This window comes from Gossypium arboreum, chromosome 10 (assembly GCF_025698485.1).
Source record: "Gossypium arboreum isolate Shixiya-1 chromosome 10, ASM2569848v2, whole genome shotgun sequence".
Taxonomy (NCBI): Eukaryota; Viridiplantae; Streptophyta; class Magnoliopsida; order Malvales; family Malvaceae; genus Gossypium; species Gossypium arboreum.
In genome coordinates, this window is record NC_069079.1 from 46430450 (window position 1) to 46456651 (window position 26202).

The window sequence follows — 26202 nt, forward strand, 5'->3', positions numbered from 1 at the left end:
TTAATAGTCAACATCAATTAAAGGAACTATTTAGCCAATTTTGTTTGTTCAGGGCTCAATGGAACATCTAGTAGGTTTCCTTTCTGTTTTAATTCTTTTATTTTGATGAAAAAAAAAAAGAGATAATGTCTTCTTTTCAAAGTAAAAAAATGGGCATCCTTTTGCTCCAGCTTTAGATTTAGGTTGATGATGTATTAACTCTAGTAACTTTTCTCTTTCATGCTTGTATCACTCCTTGTTTACTTACAAAGGAAAAAAAAAATACATTCTTTAAGAAAAACAAATAAGGCATACCCACACGTGCTTTTATTATTTAAGTAGCTTTTTACGTAAAAAGCTTTTGAAGTGAAAAATAGGAGCTAAAATATCAAACTTATCCCTTTTCTTACGTTAGCTTAGTGGACACCTTGCAAATACCCAATCCACAAAGCTGTATCCGATGTAGAAAACTGTCCTAATCCTCAAACAACAAAATTTGCTTTTAAAATACAATTTGATCGGTAGGTGCTAAGTGGTGGCACCTTCATCCATACTTCACTCTTTGTCTTCTCTCCTTCTCTTCCAGCCTTCTGTCTTCTTCGATCTTTTTATCAATCAACAAATTGATCCATTCCCTTTTATCTCCCAGTAATTGAAGATGGTGGTTTTTGAAAACAAAGCTATTCTTAAGCTTCTTTTAGTGTGTCTCTTCGTCCAATTCTCATTCTCCGCTGCTAATTTCTTCCGACCATTCAATGTTACGTACGACCACAGAGCTCTGATCATTGATGGTAAACGCCGTATGCTCATTTCTGGTGGAATTCATTACCCTCGTGCTACTCCTCAGGTACCCTTTTTCTCCTTTTGACTCCTCCAACCTTTTTTCAACTCTTAATGGAGTGATTTTCTTTCTATCTTTTTCTTCCAATTTTTGAATTTCTTATGTTTTCCCAGCTTGGGTTTTGCTTTTCAAGTTGGAAGATCAAGTTTTTTAACTATTGTTGAACTAGAATTTTGAAGTTTTAGGTGTAAAAGCTTGGTTTTTAGATAAGCTTAAGCCTGTTAGGCATGCTTTAGTTTGCATGTGGGATTTTCTCCTCTAGAAAGAAAGAAATTTATTAATTGTGTCTTTATCGGTGCTATATACGAATGAGAAATTAAGCCATGGCTGAACATTTTACTCTCTTTTTTTTCTAATGCCTACGTAAATTTCCCATCGTTGTCATTTATTGTTGTTAAATTGCGTTTCTCACAATGGTAGCTTAATGTCATCAGATGTGGCCTGACCTGATTGCAAAGAGCAAGGAGGGTGGAGCAGATGTTATTGAAAGTTATACATTTTGGAATGGGCATGAACCAGTCAGAGGGCAGGTATGCTATTACTCTTTTGTATCTAGTCTATGGTAGATTGGTACTAACTGGGAATTCGTACCAGTTTTGACTCTTTTGGTTTAGTTAGAATATTTATTTTTTTGTATGAATTGCTTGCTCAGTATAATTTTGAAGGAAGGTTTGATCTTGTCAAGTTTGTGAAGCTAGTGGGAGACAATGGACTCTATTTCCTTCTCCGTATAGGTCCTTATGTTTGCGCTGAGTGGAATTTCGGGTCTGACTTTGTTTTCCCATTCTAATTACTTATAAAATTATTTCTGCTTTCTGCAGCTTTCTGTTTAATTTTGGTTCTGAATGAGGTTGATACATATTAACTAAAAAAGTAATTATTTACAGGGGCTTTCCTGTCTGGCTGCGAGATATCCCTGGCATAGAGTTTCGAACAGATAATGAACCTTTTAAGGTATGGGATTTTGTGCGGATAAGAAAACTATTTGTTGTATCACCTAATAATTCTGAAATATGTAACATTTTCCTTTTTGAAAAAAAATCTGTTATACCTCGAAGTTGAATATTTTAGGTTAATTTACGCATGTAACAACTAGAGCATATTGAAATTTCTTACCGAATCAAAAGATTTTCTGTGCATTTTAGTTATTTTCAGCCCCTAGTTCCCATTGAAATAGGATATAGCAAAAGATGTGTTCCAAACACACGATAAATATCGATTGTCTGTCACAAATGAATTCATCATGTAAACTGTGGTTTTCTTATCTTTTTTAGCCTTTGCCTTAAAGTGCAGATGCTTTCATTGTGTTTCTAGATTTTTTCACCTTTAGTGTTGTACTTTAATATGCACTTTCTGATGATATTTGACTGCCAAAGCTTTACCAGTTTCTATATCCAGTTAATCACAACTCAGTTTTCATGAAGGGTGTGAACACATGTGCTAACAGATTAATATCTATCAAATTGCTGGTCACCGATACTGTCTTCTTTCTTGTCTTTTGTTTATTTAGTCTGAAGTGTTTGAGTGGGGGCATGTTTCTAATCTTTGACTAATTATACTATGGAATTATCCTTTTTAAGTTTCCTTTTATGTTTGACTATATATATATATATATATGTATATCAAAGTGCTTTTTACTATCTTGATCAAATATTGGTAGGATTATAATGATTTCTGGAGGTTGGCAAGTGAATTTCTCAAAATTTTAGTCATCTATTGGTTGCTAGAAATTGAGATTTAACTTTGTATCAGTGGCCATAACAGCTCAATCTTTCTTTTGCGTGTTCATATTTTCTTTTTTTTCTCTCTAGAGGGAGATGCAGCGCTTTGTAACGAAGATTGTGGATTTGATGCGGGAGGAGAAGCTCTTTTCCTGGCAGGGTGGTCCTATTATCCTCTTGCAGGTTGTACTACAATCGAGACCTCTGTTTTATATGTTAAATAGAGTAGTTGTTTCGATGAGACATAGGGATCAATTGCTAGCATGGATAAGGGCAACATTGGAATCAAATTGTCACTCCGGCCACTTTTAAACTAAATCTGAACTCGTTATATAGAAGAAAATATCATTTTGAGTAGTGAAAATATGTAGGAAGTTCCTAAACTACATTAGATATCTAATAATTCCTTAGCGATGAATGATCCTCAACAACAGCCACAGTGCTATGTCTAGTATATCTTGTCTCTCAGTACTACTTTATAAGTAAAGTTTAACATATTGTTTACTATAAAGTAATTTATTAGTAAACAAAAATTATCTAAGGTCTTATTTATTTCATTATCGATTCATTAGAACAACTTTGCCTATGGTTGGATATAGTATATCATGTGAAGACTCTGAAATTTTTATCGGTAAACGAAGTAAGTGTTTTATTGGTTCTAATCATCTATCTTCTGGTTGATTTGGTATCAGAGCCACAAGTGTTACATATAAAATATGTGTACTAGATATGCATGTTTGCTCATGTTTATAATCCGTTATAGATTTTTGGTTGTAAACACACGGTTAACTTACGTGTAGCATAGAAAGCTTAAATTTACTTTTAGGGACTAAAATAGAATTAAAACCCAACGCAAGGGAATATATCACAATAAAAATAATTCCATTTCTAAGGGACCAACTTAGTTGTTTATCCCCAAAAGAAAAATTGTCCTTGCCCAAAATATGGTGTCATAGCTATTCTAGTGGCCATTTTACCTCTTGACAATTGTTAGGTTGAACTCTCTAGTCTGTGAAATCTATCAATTACATATCTCATATCTATTAATTCTGACCTTCAGTTATATGCAGAAGATTATCATATGGTAATAAACTCATTTGATTTTAATTCTCTCTCAAATCCATGCGCATCCAAAGGTTGGAATAAGAATTACTTTTTCCCTAAGATTTCCTTAACTCGGATAATTTTTTCAGATTGAGAACGAATATGGAAATATGGAGGGTTCATATGGCCAGAAGGGGAAAGAGTACGTCAAGTGGGCTGCTAACATGGCTTTGGGTCTAGGTGCTGGGGTTCCCTGGGTGATGTGCAAGCAAACTGATGCTCCAGGTGATATAGTAAGGTCCCTACCTTTTACTCTATGGTTGAGTTTCTATGCGTTGCTTATGCATATCTAATCATGGAAGATGGCTTGATCTTTTTATTTTTAAAATTTCTAATTTTTTTACAACACTAAGATCTGAAACAACAAATCTGTGTTTACTCTTTCTTTAATTGTGCTTTACCTTCTTTTGTTTGTCTTCCTCTGTTTTCTGTTGCAGATAGATACCTGCAATAATTACTACTGTGATGGTTATAAACCAAATTCCCCTAACAAACCAACAATCTGGACAGAAAATTGGGATGGATGGTATGATCATGTCTAATGTTTTTATCTGTTTCATTGTACTCCCTATTGTTCCTTTCTTCTTTTATTGCACTCTTTTCCTTTCGTTTCCCTCTATCCAGAAGGGGAGCATGTGGAGGAGGCAAAGGAAATTTTGTCAAGCACCTATGAAGGACATGTTTTCAGTTTGCCAAAAATAGAGGGAAAGTTGATAGCCACATCCTTGTGGCTCAGTGAACTACACTTTTGGTCTTTGTCAATATTTCTGGTGTTAATTGTTCCAAAAATCCAAAGTTGGCTAAATATTTTGGTAGCATCGGTGTTTTTTGAGAGAAAAAGAGTTTTTATTCTTTGTCTTGTATTTTTGTTAGTTATAGTAGCTTCTATATATTCATGCTAAAATCCTAAAACAAGAAATTATCCAAAGCATGATGTTAGACCCTAATAATGGACACTAATGCAAAATGCAATTACTTCCAAACTATCAATCAACACAAATTACTCTTAAAATATCTCTACCCAACAGTAGTCCGCATCCCTTGATTTTCACAGTATTTTAAGTGGTATGGCTTTATATTATTTAAGTTTGTGGTCTGTTGTGGTCTTTAGTCATTTAAACTTCCCCGCCTATTGTCATTCGGTTTTACTTTTGATTCTTTGTAACTGAGTAGTTTTTAGATTCATTCGTTCTTTGTTTGTTGCTTAATGTTGTATTCTGTCGGATATATCCCCATGTAATGTGTGGAAGAGTTATAAGTCGTGTTGTCTTGCATTAGATAGAAATAGGTATTGCGTGGACGTTATTTATGTTGGGCTGCTATACCTATTGCATTTGATTTTAGGTTGAATGCTTTGATTTAAGTAAAGATGGGATAAACATGCTTTTGGGACTAGTTTTTTTTCTTCATTTCCAACTACAATCTAGACATTTCAACCTATATGCCATTAGGTTTCTTTAACATCACCAAATTATTTTATTCCAGCTTATTTCTGATGCTTTATATCTTGTTAACTAACATATGCTTGCACTGCTGTAAGTTTATTTGCAATCCACTCTTATTTTTAGTTGACCTTTGTAGGTACACCTCATGGGGAGGAAGATTGCCTCACAGACCAGTTGAAGATCTTGCGTTTGCAGTAGCACGTTTTTTCCAGCGTGGAGGGAGCTTGATGAACTATTATATGGTAAACTAGTTAACAACTGAGTTTTGTCAGAAAAGTCTCACTTTCTAGTATGCAGTTAGCATTTATAAGGCTGGGTAAGAGCCATGATTGGATCTTTCTAGAAATAGCAATATTTATGGTCTAGTGCATATGACATATTAGGTCATCTGGTCCAATACTACATATTGACGAGCCTGGTGATGGTTGCAGTATTTTGGTGGGACAAACTTTGGTCGTACTTCCGGTGGGCCCTTCTATATTACTAGTTACGATTATGATGCTCCAATTGATGAGTATGGTAGGTAGAACAGGAAAATGCCAAAAGTCATTAATCAGTAACTCTTAGTGATTGAAGCATAAGTACTGGCTCATAACTTTACAATTCTAAGATCAAATATAACTGGGACATTAAGCCCAAAACTTGACTGATGCCTTTGTCTCTAGGTTTACGAAGTGAGCCAAAATGGGGACACTTGAAAGATCTTCATGCTGCTATTAAGCTCTGTGAACGTGCTCTAGTGGCTGCTGATTCACCTCAGTATATGAAATTGGGACCAAGGCAGGAGGTTTGTGCTAGGAGGTTTCTTTTTTTTATTTTGTTTATTATTATTATTATTATTAACTTATTGCTCCACTGTGTTATGTATCAATTAAATACTGGATTAAATAAATTGTTTCTAAGTCAATGTGTCCATCTGGACTTTACATAAAAGAAATATATCCTGTTTTTCCATGCGAATTACTTCAGCTTGCAATTAGTAGTGTTCTCATCGGACGTTGCATTGTTTGTTAGAGGTGGTGATAAGGTAGGTTGGTCTGATTGGAGTCATTTTAGTTTGAGGCAAATCCAATTTGGATTGTTTACTTCTCTGACTTCTATGAGTAAGCCTTTCTCTCTCTTTTTTATTTTTTTGTTGCTCTCCCCTCTGGTAGAGATGGAAACCAGCTGGTTTTATTGAGTCTTGCATTGAGTTGGATGGACTGTTTGACTGAGGTCTTCTTTTGCCACCTCTATTCCTGTCCAATACGATCTGGTTAAAGAAGTTAGGAAAGAAAATGGTTATGGTTGGTCAACTAGCTAAATGTACAACTTAACATCCAATACAAAAATATCACTTATCAATAAATTACTAGACATATGAGACAATGTTTCTCCATAAGGTTGCACAGGTGATGCTTGAAATTTTGCAGTACACTAGTACTGCAGCATAGAAGTTACTGACATCCTTTTGGCTAAGGCATGTAGACAAGAACAGAAAACACAAAAAAGAGGGGCACTATCAAACCTCTATGTTTCTAAATATGTTGTCATATCATGCTGATCAACTGAAATTGTTTCCTCTTTCTGAAAATTTTCTTTCTCTAATTTTACGTCTGGTTTAATGTCAGTCAGTAACAACATGCAGGCACATATATACTGGGAAAATACCCAGAGTACTGTTCTGAACACTACCCTTTCTGAAAGTCAAAGTGCATGCTCTGCTTTTCTTGCAAACATTGATGAGCATAATACTGTGACCGTAACATTCCGTGGTAAATCATACTCTTTGCCACCGTGGTCTGTTAGCATTTTACCTGACTGCAGTAATGTGGCATTCAACACTGCAAAGGTTTGTTTTTCAACTTTAGAAGTTTTAGTTATCTTGATTGTTTTGATGCTTGTAATCTGTTTGTTCTAATTGCTAGATTTGAGTGCTTAGTTCTGAAAGCAGGAACCAACTGATATTGTACTACTCTATGAATTATCTCACTTTATGAATCAAATTCTACCTCTTTATTCTGTGCACAAAAAGTACATGTATCTTTATTATAGTCCTTTGTAAAAAAATTTGGCAATCACTTCTGTATCAAATTCCTGGAAGCTGCCATTGCTGCTTCCTTTTTTGTCTCAAATTACTGACATTCATACATGTTCACATAGCTTCTACTAAAATAGTCTGCTTTGACAAGAAAGTTCTGCTTTAGTTTGTTAGCTTCTTCCTTAAATGCTAAGAAAGCTTCCTCCTTTTCTTTTACAGATTAGGTTAACTTTGTGTTATGGTTGCAATTGAGATATATGAAATGAGCAAGAGCTAGTTTAGTATTGTTTTTGAAAACTGTAGTGAAGTGTTTTTGTTAAGTTTGGTTGAAGATTTAAGTGTCCAGTATTGCTGTCAAAAAGTGCTTTTGAGAAGATAAAATGTTCATTTTAAACATAATGTCGTAAAGTAAAAATATCCATTTTAATTTAATCAAAATTTTTGATATTATGATATATGAAATATATAAACTTAAATTATAAAAGAACTATAAAAATACTTTATTGCAACTCATTATTAATATTTTGATATATGAAATATACATGTTAAATACTTTTAAACAATTAATATAATTTATTTTTAAAATTCAATTTGAATATATAAATCCTAATTTAGATATTTAAATGACATACAAAAATAATCCTTATAAAATTCAAATATCTAATGCTATATATTTTAAATAAATTTCAAAAGGGTAAATGAAAGGAATTTAATTTTGGTGATGATAAATGAGGGAAAATAAATAATTTAGCTCAAAATTGATTTTTCAAAAGCCAAAAGCTAGAAATTTAACCTTTCCAGAAGTACTTTTTGCAGTTTGAAAAACGCTTTTAACTTCAAAAAAGCTGTCTGTTTAGCCTTACTTATGGTTTGAAAAGTTCTTTCCATCCAACTTGTTCAATTGGTTGCATCAGCCAATCCAAATTTTTTTTCAAAGTTCAAACATTAAAATGTAAATAAATATTACATATATTTGATAATTAACAGAAAACTGTATTTAGCTTAATGGTGTAGTCTTAATATGAAACTGAGAGGTTAAAGGTACAAATCTCGTTAATGCAAAATAAAATTCTGACGCTTGATGCGGTTTTTGATCTTTTCTATTATTACCAGTTTATATGCTAGACACAGGATTCTGATTCCTGGTTCAAACAGTTTTGCTTTTTTTTTTTTCATCTTCTGTAACTTCTCTTTTATCTTTCATGTGTCTAAACTTCTATTATTTCCAGTTTTTATATAGTTGCTAGACTAGACAGGGCTCTAGTTCCCAGTTCAAACAAGTTTGTTTCTTATTCATCTTCTGTAACTCCTCCATTATCTTTCATATTTCTGAACAGGTTGGAGCACAAACATCTGTGAAACTGGTAGAGAATGCCCTATCTCCAAAAATATCTGCACCTGAACTTGTCATGACCAAAAATGAGGTTTCCAGTATCTCAGAATCCTGGATGTCTGTAAAGGAGCCAATTGGTATATGGAGTGAGAGCAATTTTACCGTTCAAGGCTTGTTGGAGCATTTGAAAGTGACAAAGGATGAATCTGATTATCTCTGGCATATGACCAGGTTAACTATGGTCTACTCTTGGATTTCTCCACCCTAATTCATCTTTCCCTTTTCTGTTTAGTTATCATTTCTATTAAGTTCCCTCCTTTTAGAACCTATATCTTGGGGACTGAAATGATACTCGAGCATCATTTTGCTAGCTGTCTTATTATTCTGTTGGCCAAATATTTGCAGTAAAAAGATTTTTATTTAGTCTACATGGGATTGAATACTTTTGAGAACTTAGAAGATTGCTTCCTTCATCTTTTCCTTTTCATTGACCCGTAATAAATTGGGAGATGGGGTTATGTGACTATTTTTTTCACCATTTTTCTGTAAAATAATAAAAATCTCATAAGTCACAATCTATGTCATTGTACCATATCTTCTTGAATCTACTCATTTCTACCTTTTATTAATAAACTGATGTTCAACTTAACAGTTTAAATTTGATTTCACTAATGGTCTTTATTCAAGAATACCGAAAAAGTATTTTTTATGAAGGAATCTCTTTTTGGGACTCCTAAATGAGCAGAAAGTTTTAGTAGCCTAATATATCTCTTTTAGGGTTGGGAGGAAGGACATGGGGTTTATCTTTATTTTTTGCATTACCAAAAATGTGGTGGATTTTAGTTTGCTGGTGGTAACAACTTTAGACTAAACACTTTCTTGTATCTGTGCATCTTAAATTCCTCATTGATGCCTCTTTATTCTATATCTGGGATGCAGAATATATGTTTCTGATGACGACGTTGCATTTTGGGAGGAAAATAAAGTTAGCCCCACTCTTGTAATTGATAGCATGCGTGATGTACTGCGGATATTTATTAATGGGGAGCTTATGGGTAAATTTCCTTAATGTGATTGTATACAACTGCTTTCATGTCAATGCATGATCATGTATCTTCTCCCTGCCCCTCGCTCTTTATATTCATTTATGCACTTCATTGCGTTTTAAAAGAATGCTTTTATTGAAATTCTTATCCTTTTAAGTTCTAAATACACTATGTAACTGAAGTTCTCACTAATATGTTTGCTTCTATGCTTCTGGAACTGAAGGCAGCGTAAGTGGCCACTGGGTCAAGGTGGTGCAGCCTGTCCAATTTCAACAAGGTTGTAGTGATTTAATGCTGTTATCTCAGACAGTTGGTTTGCAGGTAAAAACTGGTTATGTTTGTCCACAATATCTGAATATCATCTTTTAAAATCATGTGATGGTTAAGGCATATGCTTGTCTATAAGGTGATGCCTAGCCTAATGGTAAAGCCTTACTAGGATGCTACAAAGGCTTACTTCAAATCTGGTGTTCAGATCGATGTAGTTGTGAACTTGCAGCTATTGATTTGGGTAGATGATAGGTTCTTTCAAGTTTTAGATGCCACTTAAATCGTATGAGATTGTCATTTGGGGGGCGCGGGGGGCTGACAAAGGAGAAATTTGCCCAATTAGAAGATTGTTGCTACAATTGAAAGTGAAACAGAAATGCCTCACTGCCTGATTCTGGAATCTATGCTCTAGAAACTCTTGCATCCGGATTTTTTGTACTTGAAATACAGAACACCAGAACAAAATCTGAAGTTCTATTTCTTGCATCTCATTTATCCCTCTCCCTGCACCCAAACAAAAGCATAACACTATTGGGTGCCTCATTTTCTAGAAAAGGTTCATCTACTTTTGGTGTAACTGAGTGTGAAATGAATTTAATGTTGTGACCTCAAGAAGCAAGTAGCTTGCTTCCTAAGTAGAGGTATGTAGTGGATTAATTCAGTAACCAATCTGCATGAATGTATAAATTATTGATTTTGTTGTGTGGTAAAGCTGTTTTTATGTTTTAAAAGTCTGCTATAAATTATTGCATTTTTAATAAAGTCTATACCTTTCTTCTCTTCACTTTTCCCTTTCTTGGACGACACTTGATAATTAAAAATTCTCAAGATACTCCAAATAAATTTCTTTTTCAGAGTCCATTCTACTTAAGTTATTGTCCACATTATTTACTCTTTCTTGCTTCATTTCCTTCCCTCTATAACCTCTCTATTTGTCTTTTACCATATGCTACATGCTGCAAAATAACTTGTTAATTTATGGTTCAAAATTTTGTGATGAGTTTCTATGAAAGGATCCGGATCCATTTTATCCCTTCTAAAGGAAATAACATTTCTACCCTATTTCTTTGCATGTCACATGTAAAGTGATCAAATAAATATGTTATGTTTGTTCATGTCATTAATAGTTTTAAAAAAGGAAGATTTTCTTGACATATTTCCTATTAGTGTAGAAAACTGAAGGAAGCACCTTTTTACAGCAGCATATTATGAGTTGTTGCTGGTTTTTCCCCCCTCAAACATATCATAAGACTGACGTTGTTGGTTGCAATATCAATGTGAGAAAATTCATTGATGGTATTGAAGTGTAATAAAGTGATAGTGGTAATATTATTGCATCTAGTTGTTTGTATAGAATGTAATATGGTGGACGCATAAGTAATTGGACAAGAAATATCCAGTCCTTTTCTAAGACTGGAGTTTGGTCAAAGGTTTTTGTTAAGCAGCCAACCTAAACCAATTCGTAGGTGGAGAGGTCCAACTTGAAAATAAGACCATAGGAAACCCAAGACTTGATAGATGTAGGACAACACTACACACTCTGAAAGTTTTCAAAAGAGCATTTAACAAGACTGTTCCGTCTTTTATTAACTAAACAACTGAATTTAAATAGAGAAAAGAGTCATAACCTAATTGGGAAAATAATTCCTTATTCTAATAAACTACTAAAAGATAAGAAAACAATTCTCTTATTCTAATAAACTACTAAAAGATAAAATAAAATATTCCTAGAATATCTCAAATGATTTATTCTAAGATTTATCTACCTAAATAAGATTTATTTACCTAAATAACTTTAAAATATATCCCAAAATATATGGGTTTCACATATTTCAACACCTTCCCTCAATTTTTTATAAGAAAATTAAAGCTTGTCTTAGAGAGCCCTTTAGTGAGTATGTCAGCAATCTGTTGTTTTGAAGGAACAAACAGCATGCACACTTGACCTTCTTCAATCTTCTCCTTAATAAAATGTCTATCAATTTCAACATGTTTAGTTCTATCATGCTGGACTGGGTTGTGAGGCAACTTCATTGGTGAAGTTATTGGTTTCCTCAGCTCTTCCATAATTCTTTTTAACCACATCATTTCACAAATTCCTTGAGCCATTGATCTAAACTCAGCCTCTGCACTACTTCTTGCTACAACATTTTGTTTTTTGTTTTGCGAAGTCTCAAGGTTTCCCTAAATAAATGTACAATATCCCGATGTAGATCTTCTATCTGTTATTGAGTCTGCCCAGTCTGCATCTGTATAAGCTTCAATTCCTCTTTGTTCGGATTTCTTGAAGAATAAGCTCTTTCCAGGTGAACTCTTCAAGTATCTCAGAATCCGAAATACTGCTTCCTCATGTTCCTCCATTGGGGAGTGCATAAATTGACTCACTAAGCTCACTACAAAAGCTATGTCTGGCCTTGTATGTGATAAGTAAATTAACTTACCGACTAATCTTTGGTACTGCCCTTTATCAACTAATCGACCTTTTTTATTTCTGAATTTTACATTTGGATCAATTGGTGTGTCAGCTGGGTGGCAACCACTCATCCCAGCCTCTTTTAAAAGATCAATCTCATATTTTTTTCTGAGAGACCACAATACCCTTCTTTGATCGAACAACTTCCATTCCAAGAAAGTATTTCAAAGGACCCAAGTCTTTGATCTCAAACTCCAATGGTAGATGCTCCTTGAGACACCTTATTTCATCCACATCATCTCCTGTAAGAATGATATCATCGACATAAACTATAATAATTGCTATTCTACCTCTTTGTGAGTGTCGATAGAACATTGTGTGATTAGCTTGCCCTTGTGAGTAACCTTGTTTTTTAACAATTTGAGTGAACCGTTCAAACCAAGTTCAAGGAGACTGCTTTAGACCATACAAAGATTTCCTGAGCTTACATAGAGTTCCAAATTTTTCTTCAAAACCTAGAGGAGGATCCATGTAAACTTCTTCTTCAAGTTTCCCATTTAAGAAAGCATTCTTCACATCTAGCTGCTGTAAGGACCAATCAAGATTAACAACAATTGATAAAAGAACTCTTAACAGAATTTAATTTGGCTACTGGAGCAAATGTTTCAGAATAATCTATCCCATATGTTTGAGTGTACCCTTTAGCCACCAGTCAGGCTTTGTATCTATCTAAAGATCCATCCGGTTTGAATTTGGTTGTGAACACCCATTTATAGCCCACATTTTTTTCGCTACAGGTAATTCCACTGTTTCCCATGTAATTGTTTTTTCAAGGGCGCGTATCTCCTCTAAAATAGCCTCCTTCCGCTCAGGAATTTGTAGAGCTTCTTTCACATTTTTGGGTATTTTCACAGTATCGAGACACGAAACAAAGGTTAAAAATGTCGAAGACAAGGCTTTATAGGACACAAAGTTAGACATGGGATATTTGAAAACATTTCTAACACCTTTTCTTTTTGCAATTGGAATATCTAAATTAGAAAATTCATTGGTTGGATTATGAGCTTTACCTGGACTTTTGACAAGATCTTGCGGGTCGGATTCTTGGTGATGAATCTGGTGGATTCCACTTTCTTGATTTCGATTTCTTCTTGTGTAAACAATTAACTCCTTTGTTTGTTCTTTATTCTCATGATCAGACTATATACCTTCATACTCTTTTTCATTAACAACATTAACATCATTAATTTCTGTGTTAATCATAAATTCACCTACCCCATTATTAGAATTCCTATGTTGAATATTCTTAGTGTTTTCTTGATCAATTATAGAATCTTCCTTACTATAATTCCCTCCCTAAAGATTAGAATCAAAGTAAGATTGCATTTCAACAAATGTGACATCCATGGTAACAATAATCTTCCTATCAATTGGATTGTAACATTTGTAACCCTTGTTATTAGAAGCATAGCCAATAAAGACGCATTTTTTTGCTCTAGGATCTATTTTACCTTGGTTGTGAAGATGAATAAAAATACTACACCCAAAAACTCTGAGGGATAAATCTGTGATCAATTTAGAGTTAGAAAAGTTATCTTTAAAGAGACTGAAAGGAGTTCTATAATTTAAAGTTTTACTAGACATTCTATTAATAAGATATGTAGCTGTTAACAAGGCTTCGCCCCAAAGATAATGTGGTACCTGACTAATGAACATCAAGGCTCTAGTTACTTCCAAAAGATGTTGGTTTTTTCTTTCTGCAACCCCGTTTTGTTGTGGTGTATTTGTACAAGAGTTTTGGTGGACTATATCATGTTTGGTTAAGAAACCACCTAATTGGTCACTAAAAAATTCCCCACTATTGTCACTCCAAAGTACTTCTATTCTCACACCAAATTGTGTTTTTACCATAACATAAAAAGACTGAAACACATTTTTAACTTTAGACTCATCTTTTAATAAAAACACCCAACAAATGTGAGTATGATCATCAATAAATTTGACAAACCAACGTTTTGTTGAAAAAGTTTGAGACTCTCAAAGGTTCCCAAACATCACTATGAATTAATGAAAAAGGTTTGGAAGCTTTATATTTTTGAGGTGGGAAGAATGACTGATGATGTTTATCCAATTCACAAAATTCACAGTGATATGAAGAAGGACTTTTATTTTTAAATAGATCAGGTAACAAATATTTTAAATAGTAAAAATTAGGATGTCCAAGCCTATAATGCCAAATCATAACCTTATCAAAACTAGGAGCAGAATTTAAACATAAAGTAGTTGTTGGTTGACTTAGATGGTCGTCGTCAAGAAAGTATATTCCACTAGATTCTTTAGCATTGCCAATCATCCTCCTCAAGACTATGTCTTGAATTTTACACATAGAGGAGTCAAATATAACATGACAATTTGAGGACTGGGATAATTTAGTGACCGATATGAGATTACAATCTAGATTTGACACATGTAAAACATCATGTAAAACCAAGGAAGGCGAAATTTTAACAGTGCCTTTCCCGGCTATTGCCGAGAACGACCCATTTGCTACTTTGATTTTTTTGTTTCCTACACAAGGTGTGTAAGTTGAAAAAAGAAAATGAATACTAGTCATGTGATCACTAGCTCCAGAATTAACGATCCAAGTGTTTGTTTTTCAAGGCTTGGCATTGAAAAAAATAGAAAAATCAGTACCTAATTGGGAAAAGGAGGAAGAAGGATTATTGGATGAGTTAGGAAGATAAGAATTCATCCGAAATTGTGGTGATTGAATAAGCTTGTGTAGATGCTCTAGTTGTTCCTTAGTGAATGGAGACCCTTCTAGAGAACTTTGGTCCTCATAATTTTCATTAGTTGTTTCAACAGTAAAACTTTCTTCCTTTGTTTGATTGCTGGATCTCTTATCTCCAATAAAGGTTGTTTTAACCATGATACTACTAGAGATAACCTAGCTCAGATGCCATGAAAGTTTTCAAGAGATCATTTAATAAAACTGTTCTATCTTTTATTCACTAAACAACTGAATTTAAATAGAGAAAAGAGTCATAATCTAATTGGAAAAATAATTCCCTTATTCTAATAAACTACTAAAAGATAAGGAAAATAATTCCCTTATTCTAATAAACTATTAAAAGATAAAATAAAATATTCCTAGAATATTTCAAATGATTTATTCTAATATTTATCTACCTAAATAAGATTTATCTACCTAAATAACTTTAAAATATATCCCAAAATATATGGGTTTCACATATTTCAACACACTCCTCCCTCACTTGTTTCTCAACAAAGGCCTACACGGACAACTTCACAATGGATGGTCAACCTCACATGGGGTTAGGCAAGAAGACATGCTTTGCTACCATTTTAATCTTCCAAACTAAAACCAATTGACTATAGGTAGAGAACCCAACTTGACTGTAAGACCATAGGAAACGAAGACTAATAGATATGGGACAACATCCCTTAATAGTCCCCTCATGGTTCTTGACCATCATTTATTGGAATTCAATATTTGGTTGCCTATTTATAAATTAAAGATGATTGACCATCAGTCAATCCTTCAAACTTATGTATGATTTATAAATCAATATTTGAAAAAAGCCAAAATCCTATTTATAAATTTTTTATTCCCATTCATTAATCATATATCATTTTGAAGGATTGATGGATATTAAGCTTGTCTCTAATCCTTCTTCCACATTTTCTTGTTACATTGGCTGCAGTAAAATAAATGGTTTAAACTACTAAATCTCTGGGATGTTTCTAAATTGTATTTGTAGTGTTGTGCACAGTTTAAAGTTAAGTGTCTGGAACTATTCGCAAGGAAGGTTTTTATGTTTTTAAGTTTATTTTGTGCACTAATGTTTTGCAAGTTGGGGTTTAGAAAATTTTAAGAGAGTTCCATAGTGCTCACAAAAAAGAAATATAAAATTTGATAGCATCGAAAATCTATCTTCTGATTTACAATATGAATCATATTCTGTTTGACTGAAGCAGATTCATTCCCATAGGTCATTTGAGATGTGCAATGTATTAGTTTTGTTGATTTCTAGTCACTTTAGTGACATAATGTTTTTAGTCTATATGGTTTCTCAATTTTATATTCTTATTTAAGAACTTGTCAAAATGGAATGGTGATTATGGATTTCTGATGCCATAGCACCAAATTTTGCAATGATGATACAGAACTACGGTGCCTTTCTAGAGAAAGATGGTGCTGGGTTTAGAGGACAAATTAAGCTTACTGGATTTAAAAATGGGGATATTGACCTTTCTAAGGCTTCATGGATCTACCAGGTTTGTATTTAATAATTTTACCCTAGTCTTTCATCTCTTCTGATTTATAACTGTTTTCAAGTAGTTATCTTTTCTGTGTTTATTGTAGATATTGAAAGTTTTTAAGAGAGCTTTTAATAAAACTGTTCTATATTATTAGTTGAAGAATTGAACTTAAATAGAGAAAATAGTCCTAATCCTAATTGGAAAAATAGTTCCCTTATTCTAATAAACTACTAAAATATAAAAGAAAATAGTTCCCTTGTCCTAATAAACTACTAAAAGATAAAATAAAAATATTCCTAGAATATGAATAAAGCTTATCTACCTAAATAAGATTTATCTACCTAAATAAATTTAAAATATATACATATTTCAACACCCTCCTCAAGTTGTCTGCATATATATCAATCATGCCCAACTTGCTTACAAGAAAATCAAAGTTTGTCTTAGGAGTCCTTTGGTGAGTATGTCGAGAATCTGTTGTTTTGAAGGAACAAACGGCATGCATACTTGGCCTTCTTCAATCTTCTCCTTGATAAAGTGTCTATCAATGTCAACATGTTTAGTTCATCATGTTGGACTGGGTTGTGAGCAATACTAATGGCGACTTTGCTATCACAAGACAACTTCATTGGTGAAGTTATTGGTTTCCTCACTCTTCCATAATTCTTTTTAATCACATCATTTCACAAATTCCTTGTGCCATTGATCTAAACTCAGCCTCTGCACTACTTCTTGCTACAACACTTTGTTTTTTGCTTCGCCAAGTCACAAGGTTTCCCCAAACAAATGTACAGTATCCTGATGTAGATCTTCTATCTGTTATTGAGCCTGCCCAATCTGCATTTGTATAAGCTTCAATTCCTCTTTGTTCGGATTTCTTGAAGAATAAGCCCTTTCCCGGTGAACTCTTTAAGTATCTTAGAATTCAAAACACTGCTTCTTCATGTTCCTCCATTGGGGAGTGCATAAATTGACTCACTAAACTCACTGCAAAAGCTATGTCTGGCCTTATATGTGATAAGTAAATTAACTTACCAACTAATCTTTGGTACTGCCCTTTATCAACTAATCGACCTTCTTTATTTCCGAATTTTACATTTGGATCAATTGGTGTGTCAGCTGGGCGGCAACCACTCATACTAGCCTCTTTTAAAAGATCAATCACATATTTTTTCTGAGAGACCACAAGACCCTTCTTTGATCGAGCAACTTCCATTCCCAGAAAGTATTTCAAAGGACCCAAGTCTTTAATCTCAAACTGCAATGCTAGATGCTCCTTGAGACGCCTTATTTCATCCACATCATCTCCTGTAAGAATGATATCATCGACATAAACTATAATAACTGCTATTCTACCTTTTTGTGAATGTCGATAGAACATTGTGTGATCAGCTTGCCCTTGTGAGTAATCTTGTTTTTTAACAATTTGAGTGAATCGTTCAAACCAAGCTCGAGGAGACTGCTTCAGACCATACAAAGATTTCTTGAGTTTACATACTCGAGTTCCAAATTTTTCTTCAAAACCTGGAGGAGGATCCATGTAAACTTCTTCTTCAAGTTTTCCATTTAGGAAAGCATTCTTCACATCTAACTGCTGTAAAGACCAATCAAGATTAACAGCAATTGATAAAAGAACTCTAACGGAATTTAATTTGGCCACTGGAGCAAATGTTTCAAGATAATCTATCCCGTATGTTTGAGTGTACCCTTTAGCCACCAACCGGGCTTTGTATCTATCTAAAGATCCATCTGGTTTGAATTTGGTTGTGAACACCCATTTACAGCCCACTATTTTTTTCCCTACAGGTAATTCCATTGTTTCCCATGTACCTGTTTTTTCAAGAGCGCGCATCTCCTCTAAAATAGCTTCTTTCCACTCAGGAACCTGCAAAGCATCTTTCACATTTTTAGGTATTTGTACAGTATTGAGACACAAAACAAAGGTTGAAAATGTCGAAGACAAGACTTTATAGGATACAAAGTTAGACATGGGATATTTGACAATATTTCTAACACCTTTTCTTTTGGCAATTGGAATATCTAAATCAGAAAATTCATTGACTGGATTATGAGTTTTACCTGGACTTTTGACAGGATCTTGCGGGTCGGATTCTTGGTGATGAATCTGGTGGATTCCACTTTCTTGATTTCGATTTCTTCTTGAATAAACAATTAACTCCTTTGTTTGTTTTTTATTCTCATGATTAGACTCTACATCTTCATCCTCTTTTTCATTAACATTAACATCATTAATTTCTGTGTTAATTATAAATTCGCCTTCCCCATTATTAGAATCCCTATGTTGTATATTCCTAATATTTTCTTGATCTATTGTAGAATCTTCCTTAGTATAATTTCCTCTCTGAAGATTAGAATCAAAATAAGATTGTGTTTCAACAAATGTGACATCCATGGTAATAATAATCTTTTTATCAATTGGATCATAACATTTGTAACCCTTTTTAGTAGAAGCATAACCAACAAAGACACATTTTTTTGCTCTAGGATCTAGTTTACCTTGGTTGTGAAGATGAACAAAAGCACTACACCCAAAAACTCGGAGGGATAAATCTATGATCAATTTAGAGTTAGGAAAATTATCTTTAAAGAGACTAAAAGGAGTTCTATAGTTTAGAGTTTTACTGGGCATTCTATTAATAAGATATGTAGCTGTTAATAAGGCTTCACCCCAAAGATAAAGTGGTACCTGACTAGTGAACATCAAGGCTCTAGTTACTTCTAAAAGATGCCGGTTTTTTCTTTCTGCAATCCCATTTTGTTGTGGTGTATTTGTACAAGAACTTTGGTGGACTATTCCATGTTTGGTTAAGAAAACACCTAATTGGTCGCTAAAAAATTCCCCACCATTGTCAGTCCGAAATACTTCTATTTTTACACCAAATTGTGTTTTCACCATAGCATAAAAAGACTGAAACACATTTTTAACTTCAGACTTATCTTTTAATAAAAACACCCAATAAAGTCGAGTATGATTATCAATAAAAGTGACAAACCAACGTTTTCCTGAAAAGGTCGAGACTCTTGAAGGTCCCCAAACATCACTATGAATTAACGAAAAAGGTTTGGAGGCTTTATATTTTTGAGGTGGAAAGAATGACCGATGATGTTTAGCCAATTCACAAAATTCACAATGATATGAAGAAGGACTTTTATTTTTAAAAAGATTAGGTAACAAATATCTTAAATAGTAAAAATTTAGGATGTCCAAGCTTATAATGCCAAATCATAACCCTATCAGAAACAGAATTTAAACATAAAGTAGTTGTTGGTTGACTTAGATGGTCGTCTTTAAGAAAGTAAATTCCACCAAATTCTTTAGCATTGCCAATCATCCTCCCCGAGACCATGTCCTGAAACTTACACATAGAGGAGTCAAATATAACATGACAATTTGAGCACTGGGATAATTTACTGACCGATATGAGATTACAAGCTAGATTTGGCACATGTAAAACATCATGTAAAACCAAGGAAGATGAAATTTTAACAGTGCCTTTCCCGGCTATTGCCGAGAAGGACCCATCTGCTACTTTGATTTTTTTGTTTCCTGCGCAAGATATGTAAGTTGAAAAAAGAAAATGACTACTAGTCATGTGATCACTAGCTCCAGAATCAACGATCCATGTGTTTGTTTTACAAGGCTTGACCTTTGAAAAAAGAAAAATCGATTACTGATTGGGCAACAGAGGAAGAAGGATTATTGGATGAGTTAGGAATTGAAGAATTCATCCGAAATTGTGGTGATTGAAAAAACTTGTGTAGATGCTCTAATTGTTCCTTAGTGAATGGAGACCCTTCCAGAGAACTTTGGCCCTTATAATTTCCATTAGTTGTTTGGAAAGCTCTGCTATCCCCTAATTGTGAACCACGACCATTGCCACTCTTTTTCCTTCCATTTGTCGGTTTCCCATGGAGCTTCCAACACGTTTCTCGAGTGTGCCAATATTTTTTGCAGTGATCGCACCAAGGTTTTTTTTTATCTCTAGTGAAGGTTGTTTTAACCATGATGTTACTAGAGATTTTAACCTAGCTCAGATGTCATGAAAGTTTTCAAGAGAGCTTTTAATAAAACTGTTCTATATTATTAATTAAAGAATTGAACTTAAATAGAGAAAAGAATCCTAATCCTAATTGGGAAAATAGTTCTTTTATTCTAATAAACTACTAAAATATAAAAGAAAATAGTTCCTTGTCCTAATAAACTACTAAAAGATAAAATAAAATATTCCTAGAATATGAATAAAACTTATCTACCTAAATAAGATTTATCTACCTAAATAAATTTAAAATATATACATATTTCAACAGATATACATAAAATTAATTTTTTGTTTCATACCTTTCGTGATTATTTAGTAACGTTAGTAGGTTTTTTTAGGCTTTTTCCTACGATGCTGTTCATTTATTTTCAATGTTTTCTGATAAACAAAAATAATAAGCAACCCAAGAAGGGGGTGAGATTTATAGAAACTGGAAACAGATTCTTCAGCACCCTTTTAGACTGGAGCTTAATGTAAGCCTTAAAACCTAACTATCTTTCAAAGGTATCAATTCTTCTTTGTGACAACGGGTTAGCACAAAAATACACAAAATACAAATAGACAGACATCAGAAGGTGAGACTTATGTAGGACGGCTTTAAACTTGAGATAGCTTTGTGGTGAGCTCTCTTGACCTTAAACAGCTACTTGGTGAGTCATGATGAATTGGAAGCTTATCCTTTTCTTTGGAAAAAAGCATCCTTTTTATAGTATATAAGAGGTTCTTGTTGTTACAACAATATAGGAGCTTGTTCACTGCATTTTTTGTCTACCTAAGTTTTGAAGTTCCAGGCTTGAACTTGAAATTAGAAGGATGAGTAAAAATACTTGTAAAAAATAAGCAAAAAATTTTCCTTTTCTTTGCTAAAAATATGTCATGGGAGTGGTTAAATATTAGCGATTGGAATTAGCTTGAATTCTTTAACGTGCTCTTTAGAATTGGAAGCTCACTGAATTTGAAACAGATGTTAGGAAATATTCTGAATTTAGTACTTAAATTCGACAAAAGGATGGCATCTCAATAAAATCAATGACCTGGGATATTCTCCTTTCCAAAGAAGAGAACTTGACTTTTGGCTTAAAGAAACTTTGATAGAAGGGACAATCTTGCTTGAAAAATTCCTCTGCTAGAACAGTCTGTCATAAGAAAAAGCTAATTTATTAGCTTTGTATTCATTTCCATTTGACTTCTTCATTGATGTATTTTAATGAAAATCATGGAATGTATGGTCTTCACTCTTGATGCCTGCCTGATTCTTTGTTTTGCTTATACATGAATTCTCTTTGAATATGAAATGAACAAATGCCTCTATGATTAATAGAAGCTCAATGTTTCAAAGATGATCATAGAGTTGAACATATATTTGCAAATGGTTAAAACTCTGCAGACTATGTAACTCAATGTTGATTTGTGGTTGGTCTCTTATATGCTATAAACTCCATTGTGGTTGGTCTTTTTTCTGCAATTATGAACTGGATATTTCTACCTTTTTGTTTCTCCTGAAGGAAGAAAATGGCAAGGAAAACATTCAGTTGCTGGTTGTTTTTCTTTTATTCTAGGTTGGCCTGAAGGGTGAGTTCCAGAAAATATTCACCATAGAAGAAAATGAGAAAGCAGGATGGACAAACTTGAAGCTTGATGCTACTCCCTCCACATTTACTTGGTACAAGGTAAGTTTATTCCTTGAACAGTTTTAATTAACATAGTGCTTACGAGGATGGGATATTATTACATGCTTTCTTCGTCATAGGTACTATCAAAAGTAGTGGTGTTAATTCATATGACATTGGCTGTTAAAATATCCTCCTTTTCTTTGTTGGAATGTGCTATGACATGAATATGCAACTTCTTATGCATAAATAAAAGGTTTAAAGCCAAAATAAATGGTTATATATTTATTTCATTGAACATTCGAACTCATTAAGTAGTGATGTGAAATTGAAATGATATATCAGAATTCAGAAGTAAACAGCCTTTGTTCTTTCTTGGTCATATGGTAAAGAGATGTCCATTCTTCTGTATATCTTTCTTTCGGTTTTTCTCATTACCTATACCAACAACAATAAACTACACTTTTCCCACCATTTAGGAATGGCTATGTGGACCATATTCCAACAAGGTGCTCTATTTAAAATAATCTGTGCAGTAGGCTTAGTAAAACGTAGGTCCTTTTCATAGTTTCCATCCAGGGTATTTTTGGCGCTCCTCTCCTCTTGAAATTAGCAGTATTTGAAAATTTACATCTTCTCAAGTTCGTTTGAAGCTGTCCATAAGAAACCATTTTAATTGTGTTTTCCTTTTAAATGAAACCCACCTTCTCTTTAGCATATTTTTTTCTTAATTTTATCTTTCCTTGTATAACCCCATACCAAATGTCGCATTCTCATCGTAGACATGCTTTTTTCTTGCATGTCTTAATGCTTAATTGCCTAACATTCAGTCCCTTATGACATTGCTAGTTCTATTTCTGTCATATAAAAACTTCCATCAACTTTTGGTGGAATTATGTGGTCACATGAGACTCCTAACGATTTTTCTTGCCTAACCAGTATGATATAGAATTATTTCTTTCCCTCCTTTTTGACCTCATTCCATGTCATTTTTCACTGCTCCAAGGCATTGGAATATCATAGGGGAATTTCTCGATGGCTTTGTTTCATTGCCTCATTTCTTATATTTGCATTCTTGATTGATGGCTATATGGCAATCATGATATCCCAATGATCTGATGATTGGGAAAGAAATTATTGGAACCACAACCACCATTTTGCTCATCTCAATTAGAGTTCATCACTAGCAGCATATTGTTTGTGGCATCATTGTTTTTCTAATTCTTTTTCCTGGTAATATGAACACTTGTGCTCCTATTGCACATATCTGAATGTATATCATCTTTTTATTTTGATTTTAGCTTTTCCCCTATTATCCATCTCATTTCTATTCCTAGTAAAGTTTACTTACATGCATCCCTTTTATCCCCAATTCAAGCAGGCATACTTTGATTCTCCCGATGGGTCAGAGCCCATTGCTATTGACTTAGGAAGCATGGGAAAGGGCCAAGCTTGGGTCAATGACCATCACATTGGAAGATACTGGAATCTGACAGCCCCAAAAGATGGATGTCTGGATAGCTGTGATTATCGTGGAACATATGGCTCCAACAAGTGCATGACAAATTGTGGGAAGCCCACTCAAACCTGGTATTATTTAAAGTATATGTAAATCAATGGAAAGTTAACTGGTATCCCATTTTGAAAATTGGTGTACTAATTGTGTGCTTAATCCCTTTATGCATTTAAATTGGATAGTTGCTACGGGAAATGGCATTTTGCGTCCACCTTGTGATACATGTGCTATTTTTCAATCACCAGGTACCATGTGCCAAGATCATGGTTACAGGCGTCAAACAATTTACTTGTGATATTTGAAGAAATTGGTGGGAACCCATTTGAGATTTCAGTCAAATTACGTGTGCCTCGAATTCTCTGTGCTCAAATGTCCAAGTCCTACTATCCACCTCTTCGAGAATGGCTTCATCTAGATCTTATTGATGGAAAAGTCTCCATAAGTGACATGAAACCACAGATTCACTTGCAGTGTGAAGATGGGCAGATAATCTCCTCTATAGAATTTGCTAGCTATGGAACTCCTCATGGAAGCTGCCAGAATTTTTCTAAAGGCAATTGCCACTCTCCAAATTCATTGTCTGTGGTATCCGAGGTATATATTTTACTTAATAAAAAAAAGTATTACATCTTTAAGAAGTTCTTAATTGATCAATATTAACTTGAAACATGATCATAATGAGAAAATGAGTTGGAGGCTAAGACTTAGGTATCTGTCAGGTATGGGTATGTATTCAACACAGGTATTGCCCATTTTTTCCATGTTTTTCCATTTATTTGGACGGGCATATTCCCATACCCTTGTTCTTATATGCATCAGACACAATCTTGAACACAGGTATATCAAGAAAAATAAAGAGTTGTAGCAATAGAGGTTTGAGGTATAGAAAAACATGGTAGCTGTTTATTTAGAAAGGTGTCTGGTCGATACTGTGATTGAAGACACTTTAAGATATTTCAATAGGAGTTAGAGCTACATATTCATTCCTCCTAAACGCTAGTAAAGGATGACATAACCAGACATGCAAACTGCAGAAATATGACTAGGAGAATTACTGAGCTTTATTAAGTTCATTTGTGAGAATACTCTTGGATTTGCATACTTGCAGTTTTGCAAATGCATTATGGGCTCTGAAAACATGTTTCTTCAACAACTTTGTTGATAGTTTCGAGAATGTTGATAAACTTATTGAACTGAGTGACCTGAATGGTTCTGATATGGAAGAAAATTCTCTTTAGTTCACTGAATTTATGTGAAAAGGTTTGCCGGTGCTAAGTTGTATGACTGTTGCATACTGCTCAAATATTGGAAGTGTGGTTCTTACCATTTTTTAACATTATATGTTATTTTCCCATTCCTGATGTTAATAATGTCTTCGTTGTTCAACTTTTACAGGCTTGTGTAGGAAGAAACAGTTGTTCTGTTGAAGTTTCAAACTCTGGGTTTGGAAGTGACCCTTGCCGGGGTGTTCTCAAGACATTGGCTGTTGAAGCTAGATGTGTGTCAACATCAACTATTGGAGTCTCCCAGTTCTAATTCGACAAGAGGGTGATGCAATGAAGATAGTTGTTAACTGGTAAACTACCTCTGCTTAGTTGCAAACCAGTTGCAATGAGCATTTCAGTTACATCGTTTGTACAAGATTTCAGAAGCTTGTATGTTCAGACATGTTTTCTGAATAATGCTGGTATCAAGCAATTCCTGTACTATATGTATGTAATAATGCGGTGAACCCTATATCTGAAGTTTAATGTTGTAAATCAACTGTATATACTTTATATCATGGCAATCTGAAACACAATAAACACTGGCCTTCCTGCTTCTTTCCCTAATAATACTTTGATAACACAAATTGGATGGAGGTGAAATTGATGCACAAGCAGTTTCAGAGCATTGTTTCAAATGGCATACAGAATTTAGTTTCAGGGTATTGCCAAACACAGCAGGAGTCTCAAGATTTGAGTGAAGGTGAGAGGATGGTATATAAGCATGGCTAGTTGAAGAAACTGTCACCCATCGCATCTTCATCTCTTTCAAGCTCTGCTCTGGATTGTTGGTATTACACACAAAGCGGCCATGGGGCAAGGTAACGATTGTGAAATTGGATTGGTGGATTTTTAAATATGCCTAGTCATGTTACGGTCCTCAAACAAATGAAGCAATATGTTGGGGGTCGTCGTTCTTGCTGATATCATTTCAAAGCCAGAATCGGTGTTTATTTTATTCATAACGGTCTTAGCCATTGGTAAATTATGTTTATTCTTTGACCAATTTCCCTATAAAAGGCAACGGTGTCTGCCCGTTTTCTTCATCCACATATCAAGTGAAAAGAAGCCTAGAAAGGAAAATTCTGGTTACTACGGAAACTCTGACGTTGTTCCAAAACTAGAAGAAAAGTAGTATCATGGACCAAGAAAGAAGAAAATGAAAAGCCTAAATATGGAAGACAACCTTATGTTGTTAAAACAGTGCCAAAACGTGAAGAAAAGCCTTATTACGGCACAAATCCGTAAGAAAAGAAAAGCTTAGAGACTGCAAAAGCTCTCCATTGCAGGCCTG

At 34.0% G+C, this 26202-nt stretch overlaps 1 protein-coding gene across 5 annotated transcripts; it reads left to right on the forward strand.

The window, feature by feature from the left end:
• Positions 1 to 342: 342 nt before the first annotated feature.
• Positions 343 to 25478, forward strand: LOC108472876 (beta-galactosidase 9). Of its 5 annotated transcripts, none has more exons than XM_017774436.2 (19): positions 343 to 826; positions 1255 to 1350; positions 1473 to 1585; positions 1708 to 1774; positions 2632 to 2724; positions 3735 to 3878; positions 4083 to 4171; positions 5227 to 5332; positions 5522 to 5609; positions 5756 to 5877; positions 6718 to 6921; positions 8448 to 8674; positions 9383 to 9498; positions 9713 to 9810; positions 16361 to 16471; positions 22077 to 22187; positions 23509 to 23717; positions 23889 to 24237; positions 25039 to 25478. In XM_017774436.2, the coding sequence occupies exons 1-19, from the start codon at positions 638 to 640 to the stop codon at positions 25177 to 25179; spliced, it is 2673 nt and encodes an 890-aa protein (XP_017629925.1). In that variant the 5' UTR covers positions 343 to 637; the 3' UTR covers positions 25180 to 25478. The 5 variants fall into 5 exon arrangements, with proteins under 5 accessions (XP_017629925.1, XP_052875964.1, XP_052875965.1 ...); XM_053020004.1 differs by having other exon boundaries at positions 349 to 826; positions 23506 to 23717; XM_053020005.1 differs by lacking the exon at positions 16361 to 16471 and having other exon boundaries at positions 349 to 826; positions 23506 to 23717.
• Positions 25479 to 26202: the final 724 nt, after the last annotated feature.

Bases quoted from the DNA above. Each gene is read 5' to 3' on its own strand.
- LOC108472876 (XM_053020004.1), top strand. From the start codon at position 638: ATGGTGGTTTTTGAAAACAAAGCTATTCTTAAGCTTCTTTTAGTGTGT. The intron at 3,879-4,082 runs GTAAGGTCCCTA...TTTCTGTTGCAG, and splicing joins CTGATGCTCCAGGTGATATA to ATAGATACCTGCAATAATTA. The intron at 6,922-8,447 runs GTTTGTTTTTCA...ATTTCTGAACAG, and splicing joins TGGCATTCAACACTGCAAAG to GTTGGAGCACAAACATCTGT.